General features: G+C 53.2%; 1 protein-coding gene across 1 annotated transcript in view; it reads left to right on the forward strand.

The window, feature by feature from the left end:
* Positions 1–11,845: 11,845 nt before the first annotated feature.
* AJAP1 (adherens junctions associated protein 1) overlaps positions 11,846–13,674 on the forward strand; it is a gene marked incomplete at both ends in the record, with an annotated part of 28,231 nt that continues 26,402 nt past the window's right edge. The window contains one exon of the mRNA XM_079545408.1: positions 11,846–11,874. Coding sequence (XP_079401534.1) covers positions 11,846–11,874 — 29 coding nt within the window. The remainder of the gene's footprint in view (positions 11,875–13,674) is intronic.

Consider the following 13,674-nt stretch of genomic DNA (forward strand, 5'->3'; position numbering starts at 1 on the left):
GGCTGCAGCACACAGGGCTCTGCTTGCAGTGACCACATTGCAGAGGCATGCACGGTGCAAAAGCATCATGTGTGGAAGCATCCCTGAGCATGGGAAGGAATGCTGTGCTGCTCTCCTAGCAGGACGTGGGCAGGGGGTGTGATGTGTTTGCTCTGCCTGCAGTGCCCGCTAGCACCGGCCAGGAGAGTCCTCTGTAAGAGTCATTAGCACTCCCATAATTGGTTCTAGTTAAAGAGATTAGAGCCAAATTAACTTTGTGGTTTGCCACCCAGAAATAATCCTATTTTAAGTGGACGGATTCTTCTTCAGCATCCAAGGAGACAATGAATGGGCAATGAGCTGCTTGAATGAACTCTCAGCAGCGAACCGGGCTCTTGGTTCTTTCTTTTGGGAACCTCTGGCATGACCAGAGCTCACTGGGGTTGATGGGATGGACGGCTGATGGGTTAGCAAAGGTCTCATCTGACAGCCCAGCATCAAGGGAATAAATAATAAGGGAATAAACCCAGGCTGAGAACAGCAAGAGGATGCTTCAGGCAGGAACCTGTGCACTGCAGCACTGAGCGTGAGCCTTGCTGCTCCCACTGCCCTCTTTTGGGTTTGTTCCACTTATGGTACAGTTATTTTTCCTGCTACATTGCAAGTGCTGCTTTCAGATACACGGCAGCTCCCCTAGAAATAAATGCTTCTTCCCTTTCCAGGTTTGAGAGACTTATTGTTGGATTTGAATACTGCTTTCCAGGAGTGGGAATAAAGCTGAGCGAAATGCAGCTAATACCCCAGCAGCAAAGCAAGAGATGAGACATTCAGGAAGACAGAAATGTGCCAGTTTGGGTCGAGTGCTGAAGCTCAGCATCCCCAGGGCCTGCAGTGTTATGTGATGCTATGCTTAGGGCAGTGGCGGCCCCAGTGCTGCCCTGCTATGGGCTGGGGAACCCGGCACCGCTCTCAAGGACTCTGGTGCCCTTGCACGCAAAGATTTTTGTGATCTGTTGATGGAGAACAAAGTCTCTTTTTATAGTCATTTCATTATGATGCTTAATTCCTTCTGCAGAAGCAATTACATTCTATGGGCGGAAAGCAATATTGGAGACTTATGATTGTTATTGCCATCCCACCCGGTGCCCGCGCGCTCACGGTGCCATAGGAATGACAATCAGGGCTGGCAGTGCTGGGCTGTGCAGGGACAAATAGGGGCTTAGTGCTCACAGATAACCCCGTCCATCCGCCCAACCTCTACACTGGGGCAGCAGCATGGCACATCTGGTGGATTTGCTGGGGCTGCTCAGACATTGGGTGACCTGTGGGAGTGGGAAGCAAGCGGCCATGGACCCTCTCTGCTCATTCATTGCTTCACTGGAATTAATTAGGCACCTTGCTGCCAACAAATGTGGGTTTGTCGTGGAGAGTCATCTGCCAAATGATGTCTTCTCCATTGGGCACCATTTCCCTTTGGGTATATTCCTCCCAATTTGCAAAGGATGGAGATGCTGGGGCTGCTTGTGACATCCCAGCACAGCAGGCAGGCTGCAAGGCTGATGCATCAGAGCAGCTCGTTAGTGTAATGATATCAGTGGAGTTCAATGCCAGTAGGGGCACAGATGTGGACCTCTGTGAAGGCACAATGTGATCGATGCTGCCCATCAGGAAGGAGCTGGGCTGGGATGTGGGCAGGGCTGTGCTTGCCATCCTTTAATGGTTATAAATGGTTACCTTTAGCACTGAAAAAGCTGAATAGATACAAATATCACCAATACCATAAGGGTGCACAGGGCCTCATTATCCTTGGGTAATCGAGGTTACGCGGAGCTGTTCTCCTTTATCTGTCACTGTCTCTCTTGGCAACGTGATGAAGCAGAAAAACCTCAAGGATGAACCGCCCAGGAGGAGGGCTGGGGCCCAAAATTGCACTGGGAGAAGGACAGAGGGGTCCCATGCTGGGGAGCCCCAAACTGCACTGCCCATCCCTGGGTGAGAGTTACCAACAGCACGCATTCTGTGTTCTGCACCCAACACACAGCGCAACGTTTGCAAACTGTGGGTACGCAGGCGTTCGAGCTTGGAATTTGCTTTCTGTAAGTGTTCTCACTAATGAAACCGGGGCTGTAAAATATTCCTGGAAAGTGCTTACAACGGCTTTCAGATATATGGAATGATGTTTTTATGCTATCTCAGATTTGCTTTCCACTCCTGAGGCCTGCAGCTCCTCCCCTCTCCCCCCCACGCTCGCCATGGAGGAGCTGGGCTCTGTAGCAGCGCAGAGCAGCGCGCCGTACGTGCGATGGCACACCTGTGCAGCCACAGATGTTCTGACAAAAGTCCCTTAAAACTCCATCTCTTCTCATTAAATGGCAAACAAAGAGAGCTGTTTCAAACAAGTCTCCTCCTCCTGTCCCCTGAAGAAGCAACCCATGTGGCCTCAGAGCTCTGCGCATCCCTGGCTGAGGCTGCTGCCCCAGCCATTGCTTTGGGTTTGTTGCAGCCTTCATGAAGAGCTGCTTATGGGGAGAAGCTTGAGGAGTCAAGGCAAGCTGAGCTCGTTGGCTCACTATTTCAATTTCACTGTAGGCAGCAATACTGTCAGTGTGATGGAAACGACCTCAAATTGCCATTGTTGGGTTATTTAATCTGGCCAGGTTCCTTTCAGCTCTCACCTGCTGTAAAAGAAGACAAATTGCCTCTCGTGTGCTCCAGGACCTTTACACACACAGGACAGCAGTGATTTTGTGTGTCTGGAGCGGTGATGCTGCTGGGCTGACAGTGCCAGGACAGCTCTGGGCTGGGGGCTTTGTGCTGGAGCTGCATTTCCCCATTCTCTGAGGAGCTCTGACAGAGGAAAGCAATATTGCGAGTTGAATGCATCAGCATTTGCTTCAGATATTCTCCTCGCTGAGCATGTGTTTCCCCTTGTGGCAAACAGGATGGTTCAGCACAGCGGGGCTGTGCTAATGGTGGGCCAGGCTGCAGGCGAAGCCATGCAACCCCCAGTCCTGATTTCACTCACAGCTTCCCAAGAGCAGCTCCTGAAAGGAAAGCTGGGCAGGAAAAAGTAGTTAACTCCCCATGGCACATTTGAGCATCATTTTTATTATCGTTCATCCGTTCTGTGCACTTTGCCCTCTTCTGATTTATTCCTGCTCGAGGTGGAGCGACGTCACTCTTCTGCAGCTCCTGTTTCCCAAGAGGGATGGTTCACTCTCAGTGTGTGTGGCTGTGTTCTGGAGGTGTCCCCATAGGAAAATCAGGGGTGGCAGCACCCCAGGGATGCTTCCTGCCCAGGGCTGGCCTCACAATCCAGCCTGGATGTGATGGGGTGCAATGGGGGGGTATGGAGTGCATTGGGGTGGGATGGGTATAATGCAGTGCCATGGAGAGGGATGAGGTGTGATGCAATGCAATGCTATAGGGAGGGGTGGGGTGTGATGCAATGCAGTGGGATGCAGTAGGGTGCATGCAGTGCTTGTACAGCCGTGTAGTACAGAGCAGCATAAGCCCGAAATGTACTGGAAATAATTCTTCCACCAAGTGCGTTCAGATCTGTTTGTTTGTCTTTAAATTAACATTGGGTATGAAATAATTCACTGAACTACAAAGAGATCCCTTGACTTGACAAGACTCATGGGCAGGATTTCTTCCACTTGCAGTTATCACAGAAAGAAAACATTTCAACATCTTGTCTGCTCAGCACAAGAAAAATAGTTTTGTACTGTGTGCCTGGCAAACAAGGAGCTTATCAAGAAAAATCAGGTATCAGAGGAACGAGGTGGCAGAGGAGAAGATGGGGCTGTGTCTCTTCATGTGTTGCTGCAGGGAGAGGATGAGTCCTGGCATGGTAGGATGTGGGGATGCTGGGGCAGCCTTGGCTTGCCACCCTCTGCCCTGTGGCTCTGATGGTGCTCTGGCCTTCCATCATGCAAGCATGCAGGGATGATGGGGAATGATTAGGAAGAAAGCATGGGTGGATAAGCCAGGCCATCAAAGAAGACATAAAGCCTCGAGTAATAATTAGAGATGGGGAGTGGAGATGTGACCTTGCGAAGCATTAGGGAAGAGAACTTCTAATTAGGAGGCAAAAGGGTCAGCCATTGTTTAACCTGCTCTGAAAGTCATTAAATCAGTCCTGATGACTTCACTGCCAAGAAGATTTGGAAGAAGAGCTGATGAACTGTAGCAAAACTGACCCAACAAGATGGGCTGCAGGTGGGGCAGTGCTTCCCATGGGCCCCATAGGGAGGAGGGGAAGGGATGGCTCCTTGGAACCGACCCCATAGAGCGACCCAGACAGTGCACACAGAGCCTGAGAGCCCCATAACTCCTCTTCTAATGGCTGTGGGACAGGCTCTTATGCAGTAAATATTTCCAGGTGAATGGGGGCTGGAAAGAGACATTTAAGGCAGGGAAGAGATGGTGAGGTTTTGCTTCTGGGAAAACCAGACAGAAAGATGGATGTCAAGGAAAGTTTCCAGGAGAACATTAGGCTACAAGTCATAAATTTCCAAACTATTCTACTGCATAAATCCCTTTAATTTTTGGTGCCTTGGGACCCAACACAAAACAAACCTCAAAGAATTAAGTAAGTCAGGGGAGATAAATATTTCTCTCAGATTTTGCAGCCACCGCTGCTCGCCTCCCAGCTGCACAGAAGTCTTGAAGGAGCATCCCAGAGATTCAAGCTTCTGGGGGGCCTTGGGTGGAGATGGGGATTTTGGAGACTTGTGGGCCAGGATGCAAAGCTGAGGGATTGGAAGGCGCAGAGCTTAGAAAGGATTTTATTTCTGTGCTGTTTTTGCAAACTTCTGTTTAAATCTTCAGGCTCTCTCAGAGTCAACAAGGTTACCAAAGATGAGGTTCCCTCCTCCCATTAGCTCTCTTCCAGCCACTTAATGAAAACAAATGCCAACAGGGATAAGGGCCATCGTTCTTGTTTGCCTTCTGCAGGTCCCTGGAACGGGTTCACTTTGGGCTCTTTTTTTTAATTCACGTTATTTTAACAAATGAATCAAATTATATCCTGGCTGCTCCCAGATATCTCATTCCCAAAACGTAATGGAGCTGTTTCTGTGCTCCGCTCATTAATCCTATTAGTGCCCCATTTTGTGCCTGCCGGTGGACGCGTGAAATACGAGTTACTTTAACAGGGCACAGAACAAGAGGTCTTTGGGGCTGTTTGCTGCAGTTGGGCAGGTGTGAGGCTGCAGGGCTGATGTGCTTTCACCTTTGGCTCTGAATGAGACCTCTGGGTCTGTGGGAAAGTGAACAGCACGGATGGGCACAGGGCTGGGAAGGCAGAAGCTGGGCGCTTCACTTCTGCAGGGTTCTGGCTGTGATGGGGAAAGGGTTTGTCACCTTTTATGGGGTTTATCCCAGCTTTGTAATCAACTCTGGCTGGTGAAATGCAATCTCCTTTTAAAAGCAGAGAATTAAAGCTTCCCAGATGGTTTATGGCAGAACCGCAGCAGAAAGCAAGCAGGGAGCAGTCAGACAGCAGGAGGGGATATCTGTGCAATAAGCCAGCCTTAAGACCATGTAGGCAAGCAAATAAGAGCTGATGAGAATCAGTTTGTTTGCAGCAGGACCTCAGCTGCAGCAGCTCATATTTCCAGCAGCATCAAACTTCATTCTCTCCATCAGATCCCCAAATTTTCAGACCCCACCAATGTTTGGGTACCCAGGCAGCAGCAGGGCATTGCTCTGCAGCCCAGGTGTGCTGTCTGCATGGGAAACAAAGCCAGGTGCAGCAGAAAGGGCTGCTTAGCACTTGGGTTGGGGCAGAGGCCGAGTGCTTAAGCGTTCACCCCAAAGCTGCTACGTTTGGAGTTATTCTGAGAGTGTTTAGAAATGTTTTCTCATACAGTTCAGAGCAGGGAAAGGGCAATGATGCATCAGGAGATGAGGATGAGTTGAAGATGATGTTTGTTCTGCTGGTTTCAAGGACCGGGTGCTGCCAAACCCTCATCATCCCGACACACACAGGTACAGAATGGGCACGGAGGGATGGAGAGGAGGGCCGTGGGCTGTCAGTGCCCACCTCCACGATGCCCTACAGCTGCTGGCTCTTACCCTTGAGCTCTCATTTTGCCTTTGTTCTCTGAAGCAGGACACCTGCTTTTCGCACAAACAAAGCCATAAATTGTGGTGCAAGCAGGTTTCAAGGGAAAGAAAAAGTGGAGCTATGATGACAGCGACAGGGAGTTCTGCAAGGGGGTGAATTACTTGAAATATGGCTGAAAACTTCCACATCATAAATACACTGCTGATCACAGCTAATAAATCATGGTAATTATTCTATAAATAAGGGAAAGGATTGCTGTATGGTACCTGACTTTCTTCTACAGGCCTCTGGAGCAAATCTGTTAGCATCTCAAAATAAACTATTTGCTCCAGATAGTTTGTTTGTACTCTCCAGGCTGAATTTGTCTCCTCATCCATTTTTCATCACTTTTGGTTTGGTTTTTGTGAATCTTTCTGTGCCTTTTTCCCTGTCGGACTCTGACAAAGAGATATTGGTGGGGAGTGTCTGTAACAAAAGGCAACGCAGGAAATCCTCTCCTCTTTCTCTCTTCCTCTCCCACTTCTTCTGCCTTAGGGGTAGCAGTGCACACAGGAAGGGCAAAATGCAAAGTGTGATTTTGTTTACATCATGGCAGCTGCAGGGAATTTCACCTCACTGCTGGTTAAGAGGAGACTCAGCTGGACAGCCCAGCCTTTCCCTCGACACGTAAATTACAGATTTCACGACCACTTTGCTTCAACATCTTCCCCCCTTCAAGCTGTTTCTGCTGGGAGAAGTCTCATGTGACAAACACCTGTAGTGCTGCTGCCAGGTAATGAGCAGCTCCCGAAGCTCACATTAAACGTGCAGAAAAAGAAGACGTGGAGCAGTGTGCAGAAGGAGGGAGATTTCCATCCCGATGTGTTGCATCCATTACAGCTGAGACCCGCACGCAGAGCAGCGGGGGAGCACGGATTCCTCAGGTGCCAAATGCTATTTGCTTCATTTCTGTATCCTTCAGTGGGAAAACGATCAATCAGCTCCACTTATATTTAGAGTGGCACTGACAGGGCAGGCTGTGCTCACAAGCAGCTCCTGCAGCCGTCCTGCTTGCGGGGAAGGAGCTGCAGTGTCTACAAGTTCAGCCCCTTCCCTTGTGGATACAGCATACGCACCCCAGAATAACACTTGGCCTGTTGAACTGAAGTATATCAGCCCTGAGCAGGTGAGAACAGAGGTGACAATGCTGTGTCACCAGCAGGTGCTGGCCCTGGCTGGCCAGGAAGGGAGCAGTGCATGCAGCATCCCTGTGCTGTGCTCCCTCTGCTTCACGGCTTTTCCACAGGGCTATAAACTTGCAACACACCATTTTTTCCCCTTTTTATAGATCAGCATTACTAATTTATTGAAAGTTTACTATTTGGAAATGCTCTCGTATAAATTAATGGGTAATATTCAACTTGTTCCCCAGGGGGAGGAGAAAGCCAAACAAAAAGCACTCTGTGAGCTCAAGGAAAGGCAGGGAGCTCAATCATCCCTGCAGCCTCACAGGGTCAGGGCTGGGCACTGTGGGATCCCTTGTGCCCTGGGCACACAGGTCACCATCGTTGCCCTGACTCCAGGCAGTGGCTTTGCTTTCCTGATATTAAATCTTTGGACAGAAGCAGGGCTGGGAAACCTGCAATCTGACTGTATGCTTCCCGTAGTGCTTTTCAGGCTTGCAGACATCTCAAAGCACTTCACCAAGCTTTGAATAATAACCAGAAGGAGAAGCACCCTACCCAAGCAGTTTCTTCGGTCACTGTTGCAAACCAGCAGCATCCCACCAGCCATGGCATAAACTGCAAACGTTGGTATCAATTAACCAGCATAACGGATCTGCTCAATTCTTTGCATAGTGCAGACAGATCTGCAGGGAGAAGAGGGGATGGGGAGCTGTGTTGTGCACGTGAAGGAGGACCGGAGGGCAGAGGGCATAATTAGAGGCTGCTCGTTTGTTGCAGGGCGGGCTCTGGGCCTAGGAAACGGGGCTGGGGTGTCCTTTGGTGTCACCCATGGGTGGCAGTGGGAGCTGGGGGTGATGGAGCTGCACGGATTCACTCACACCTTCTGCTGTTTGATGCGACCATTGCCATTTATGGGGAAAGCTTACTGAGTTAAATCACTTATCCTGCAGTCATACAAAAATACCGCGGCTCAGGATTGCTGACATGCATGAGAGTCGGCCTCACTTTTCTTCCTGAGCAGACGAGGAGCAGGAATGATTATTTTGTATCACTTTACGAAAGAGACCGTTGGGTAATATACCTGCTGTGCATTGATAAATAGCTCCAGAGGATAATAAGGGCCCAAAGCACGGAGCAGCAAAGAAAAAAAGAGGCTTTCCAGCGTGTGAACACAAACGGTTTAAATGCGAACTAAATTGGCCTGATCATTTCTCAGATTTGCAAAATTAAACCGTGCCCAACTGTCAGCACCATTGAGATTTATGAGACAAACAGAGCCAAAGCAAGAGGAATCCATAGCAGCCCTGCAAAGGGCTGAGGAAGCACGCGCAGTTTGTGAACCTGATGCAGTTCTGTGATGCTGTGTAGCAGCTCTCACCCCGCTGCCTCCCAGGCCCATCAGAGCATCCCCAGGTGAAGCTCACGCTGCCACCAGAGCTGTTCAGGCTGTGCTACCTGCTAGGTGCTTTCTTTGCAGAGTGCTGTTCCCTGTTAACACGAGAATCAAAGTGCGATCACAGGGGGAGGAAGCAATTGCGTTATAGCCCTCTCTTCTTTGCGATCTCTAAGTAACACTTATGCTTTTTTCCATATGAAAGGGAAATGGCTAACAACAACCCCGGCAATTTTCCCTCCTTGGCAGCTGCAGCCAGCAGTGCCCTGCCCTCCCAGCACAGGGAATTAACCCATTTCCTTGGGAAAGTCCCCTGGTGAGGGGACCCTTGGGGTGCCTGCACCCATTAAGGTTCATATGGGGTGGGTGCAGCCCAGGTGCTGCTTGGGGGAGCCCAAGAAGTGTGGATATGGGGCGAGGAACCCCTCTTTTCTCCCAGAACTGGGGCTGGTTGAGCACCTCTGAGCAGCACAGGGTGCCGTGGGTGCTTGCAGCTTGGCACCAGCCTGCAGGAACTCTGTGCTCTTAGTGGAATGAAGAAGAACAAGTCAGGCAAATGAACACGCTAATGACTTCCTTCCCTCCTACTTTAATCGGGGCTAATTCATGCTTCCTGCTCCTCAGTGGGCTGCTCCCTCATGCAGCAGCTCTGCAGCTCCATCCCTCACTGCTCGGCAACCCCGGTGGCAAGCTGGGCAAAGGGGCCAACATTGGCATCCATCTGCTGCTGAGAACGGTGTGCTCGCTGTGCTGAGGCAGCCCACCAAGGTTTGCTGATTTATATCTTCATGTTTATAAACACCAAGGATGCTCACAGCCGTATCAATGCAGTTTTTTTCCTCCTCCCCCCTTTTTTTTTCCAAGCTGGGCCCTGAGCTCCCTGCTGACAGCCCCATCCCTGGGGGCATTCAAGGAAAAGGCTGGTGTAGCACTTAGGGACACGGGTGGGTGGGCAGTGCTGGTGCTGAGCAGATGGGTGACCTTAGGTCTTATCCAACCTCAGTGGTTCCATGGCTCTGCACGTGTTCCTAGCCCAGCCTGGGTCCAAAACCTTGCAATTGCTGCTCCGTGCGCCTGGCACAGCTGGGGAAATATTTTAAGTGGGGATAAGTGAAGAGGATTTGCTTCAAACACAAGATAGCTCTCATTAATGTTTGCTCGTTTGGGTTTGTTTAAGCCTCAGTTGATTGTCTTCTACTTAACTGCATTCCAGTGTCTCTCAGGCTCCTGAGAGACTGAAAATTGCCCCTTCTTCCCTACCTCTCTATTAGGACCTTTCATGTCAGTTGGCCAGGTTTAATGGATGATAAAGTCGCTGGGCTTGCAGCAGCACTGAGCTTTTCCTTTCAACTCAGCACACACAGCCCGCAGAAGGACTGTGCCCAGGCGAACGCTGTGCTTTGATACTGTTTTTGCTAAAGCAGTGGTAATTTGCACTGATGAAGTTCACTGTGGGTAAAGCTTTGGGTTTGCACAGGTATCCCTGTGTCTCAGCCTGCAGAGATGCTGAGCCCCAGCTTGGAATTTGCCATAGCGGTGGGGGGGGGGGGTCCTGCCGCTCCAAGGTTTACATGGAGAAAAACAATGGAACAAAGCTGTCTGTTATTTAGGACGCCTTCATAGATCTGATGCCTGCGTTCGCCGGGGAGACAGCCCTCCTCCCTCCCCCTATTGGCAGCTGCAGCCCATCCGCACGGAGCACTGCAACAAGCAGGGACTTGTTGGGTGTCACAGGGACAACGCTGACCTTTACTCTGCATTGCTTGCTTAAAGGAACTTATATGTGTTCCCAGAACCTGCTTGTGTAGAAGCAGGAAGATGCAAAGGCTCGGGCAGGCAGTGGAGTGACGTTCATTTCTGCTTAACCTTGCTCTTGGCATGACTGCTTTGCACAGAATGAGTTGTGGCTGCTTAATGCCTCTTCCTTGCACTGAGGAGCACTGAAGGTTTGCTCCTGCAAGAGAACTGACTGAGCAATCAGTGGCGTTTCTACCTGTAACCAAGGGTAGCATTGAAGAATCCGTCACCAAATTCACATAAAAAGGCTTCTTTAATTATATCATCTAAATAAGCTCATCTTCTCCCCCTCTCTTCCCTCCCCCCCCCCCCAAAAAAAAAAAGAAAAAAAAAGATGCCATTCTTTGATACATGAGCTATAGGAATAACACAGCTTCCCACTGCCAGCACTCTTGGAAACATAGAAAACACACCGGGCTTTAAAGAAACACCTCTTAAAATATCCAAAGCCTTTCCCAACGCATTCGCTCGTAATCTGCGTGTTCCATAGTCGCTCAGTGTGCACAGAGAAAAAGAAACAAGCCCGAGCTTGCGGCTGGAGCAGACGCGGCGGCGGGGGCTCAGGACGGAGGCACAGCGACCAGAGCAGAAACTTTGGGGCCGCGCTGCGCCTGCTCGTACCGCCGGCGGGGGGAGCAGCTGCGGCCCCGGGAGCCGGGAGGGATGGGATGGGTTGGGGTGGGGTGGGATGGGATGGGATGCGCCGGAGCCTCGGCTCCCCCTGCAGCTGTCGGTGCTCCATCGCTCGCCTTAGCGCCGCATCCCTTCCCGCCGCTCGTGGGGAAACCGCATCCCGGCGGCGGCAGCTCCTGCGGGGACGGCGCGGCGGTGGCACGCGGTGCCGGGCGGAGCGGATGCGCGCAACGCGGACGCGGACAGCGCTCCGGGAGCGGCGGGCGATGGGTGTGTAACGGCTCGCCGAGGACGGAACGTTCGGCGTTCTCCATGCGCAGGCAAGGGACGCTCGGCGGCCGAGCTCCGCGTCCCGGGAAGGGCGGGAGGCGGCCGGGACGAGCTCCGCGGCGGCGGCTCCGAGCGCCCGCGGCGGCAGAGCGGCGGCTCCGCGCCCCGCTCCGCCCCCGCCTCCTCCCCGCGCAACTTCCCAAAGCCGCGGCCCCCCGCCCCGCGGGTGCGCGCACACGCGCGGGCGCGCCGAGCCGAACCCGACCGCGCCGCACCGCGCCCGCAGGGGCCCCGCGCCACCCCGCCGCCCATGGGGCGCGCAACCTCCGCGGGCGCGCAGCTGCCCCGCCGCCGCTGAGGGCACCGAGCGCCGGCTGCGCGGGCGCGGGGCGGCCCCCGGGCATGCCCGCACCGCTGGGCGCCGCCTGCCCCGCCGCTGAGCGCCGCCGCGGGCGCGGGGCGGCGCGCACGGATGGAGAGCTGAGGCGGTGAGCCCCGCCGGGACGGGCCGGGCCGGCGCCGGGAGACGTGACCATGTGGATACAACGGCTCCCGGGAAGCAGGTAGGGCAGGGCGGTGCGCGCCGCTCCGCGGAAGCGGCGGCGGTGGGGCTTCGGACTTCCATCGCGAACTTGTTCGGGCGGGGAGCGGCGGCGGGCGCGAATCGATCGCGCCCGGAGACTCGGAGGGAAGCGCTCGGGGAGCCGCCGCTCGCCTCCCTTCCCGGCTCCTTTCGTCGCCCCGCTACGTGAGATGGATCGTCCGCTTTTCTTTGCCCGTTCCCTGTGATCTGGCGGCTCCCGGACGGGCTGCCCCACCGCCCGGCTCTGCTCCCGGGGAAGCGAAGGGCCGGGGCACCCCGGGCGCGTACGGTGCCCACGGACGGACGGATGTGTTTTGTAGATTAATCGAGAATTGCAAAGCGGAGGAGACGGAGGCAAAGTGTTATGTAACGCATTTTCATTACCGCCGCGAAGTCATCTGAGCCGAAATCTTGTTATTTTCGTGGCATTGTGTTTGGAGAGCGCTACTTACCCAGCCCCTGCCCTCTCCTTGCATGTCTGTCCTTAAAGCTGCAGGAATACCGATTTTTGTTTATTTTGACCGTGTTTCGGTAGAATACATTTAAAGCGGCAGCGTGTGAAGCACGTAAGGGTAAGGAAAGGGACGCTGCTGTGCGAGGTGCGCAGCTTTCTTTTCCCCCCAACCCAATTTTGTATCTGAAAAGTCCCATTCGGAACAATCGAGCGGTGGCGTGGGGCGCGGGTCAGGCAGCGCTGCCTCCGCGGAGCTCCCGGTGCGTGCAGCTCTCAGCAGCACTGGGCTGTGCTTCCCGGGCGTGCAGAGCATCCCACTGCCCCACACAAGGCTATGGGGGTTGGGATACACAGCGTTCCCCGGGGAGCGAGACCTGGGGGTCTGCGTGGCCGTGGGATGGACACACAGATGGGTGGATGGATGGATGGATGGATGGATGGATGGATGGAGCAGCCCTGCGCAGCACCTCGAGGGCCCCTCACCCTCCTGCTGCTCCCAGGGGTCCCTCAGAGCTGGAGCTCAGCAGGGTGCCCCGCTCGCTGTTGGGATGGGTGATGCCAAGGGTGCTTCTGCACAGCCCTTTGGAGTCGCTGGAGGCTTTGGCACTGGGCTCGAGCTTCGGATTTAAAGCTCTGGGAGGTGAAACTTGAGCTCAGATTTTCTCTCTGTGCTGAAGAATCGGGAGAGGCCATTGGGTTCTGTTGTACGTCTGTGTTTGCCATCGGTGGTGTTCTGGCTTTTATCTGCTACAGGCAGTGCTGTCCTGCGCACCCACAGCCGTGGGCACAGCGGCCCCAACCCCATCCCCATGGCTGTGCCTCCGCCGTGGGCTGGGGCTGCGGGTGGGGATGCGCTGCGTGGGGAAGGATGGGGAGTCTGAAGCTCTGCTGTGACCTTAGGAACTGCTCCTGGGCGAAGCACCTGAGACGCTTTTCAGGGTGCCTCCCAGTTTGGATTTCTTTTGTGGAAGATGAATAGAGCGGTGGAACCGGAGGGCTGTTTCCAGGGCTGGAGCCGGCAGAAGACTGTAATCTTAGAAATAGAGGACGCCCTCTGCTTTTTTATTTTTTGAGGAGTTTAGCCTTGGAAATGGGAGCTGCCGGCTGCTTCTCTGCTCCAATTGCCCGGTGAATTGCTTTGCTGCGTGCCCTGGATCCTCGCTGCCAGCCTGTCCTCCGCACCACCCCGTCAGCCTGCAGTCCCTCCGTGTTTTATTTTTAATAAGAGCTAACTTTCCTGCTAACCTTGCCTGCTGCTCCCGCTTCTCTCTAACTCTAATTGCTCCTGGCTTTATTTCTGACATTTCCCATGCCGTTTCCCCTCAT

Source organism: Tetrao urogallus (genome assembly GCF_951394365.1).
Source record: "Tetrao urogallus genome assembly, chromosome: 21".
Taxonomy (NCBI): Eukaryota; Metazoa; Chordata; class Aves; order Galliformes; family Phasianidae; genus Tetrao; species Tetrao urogallus.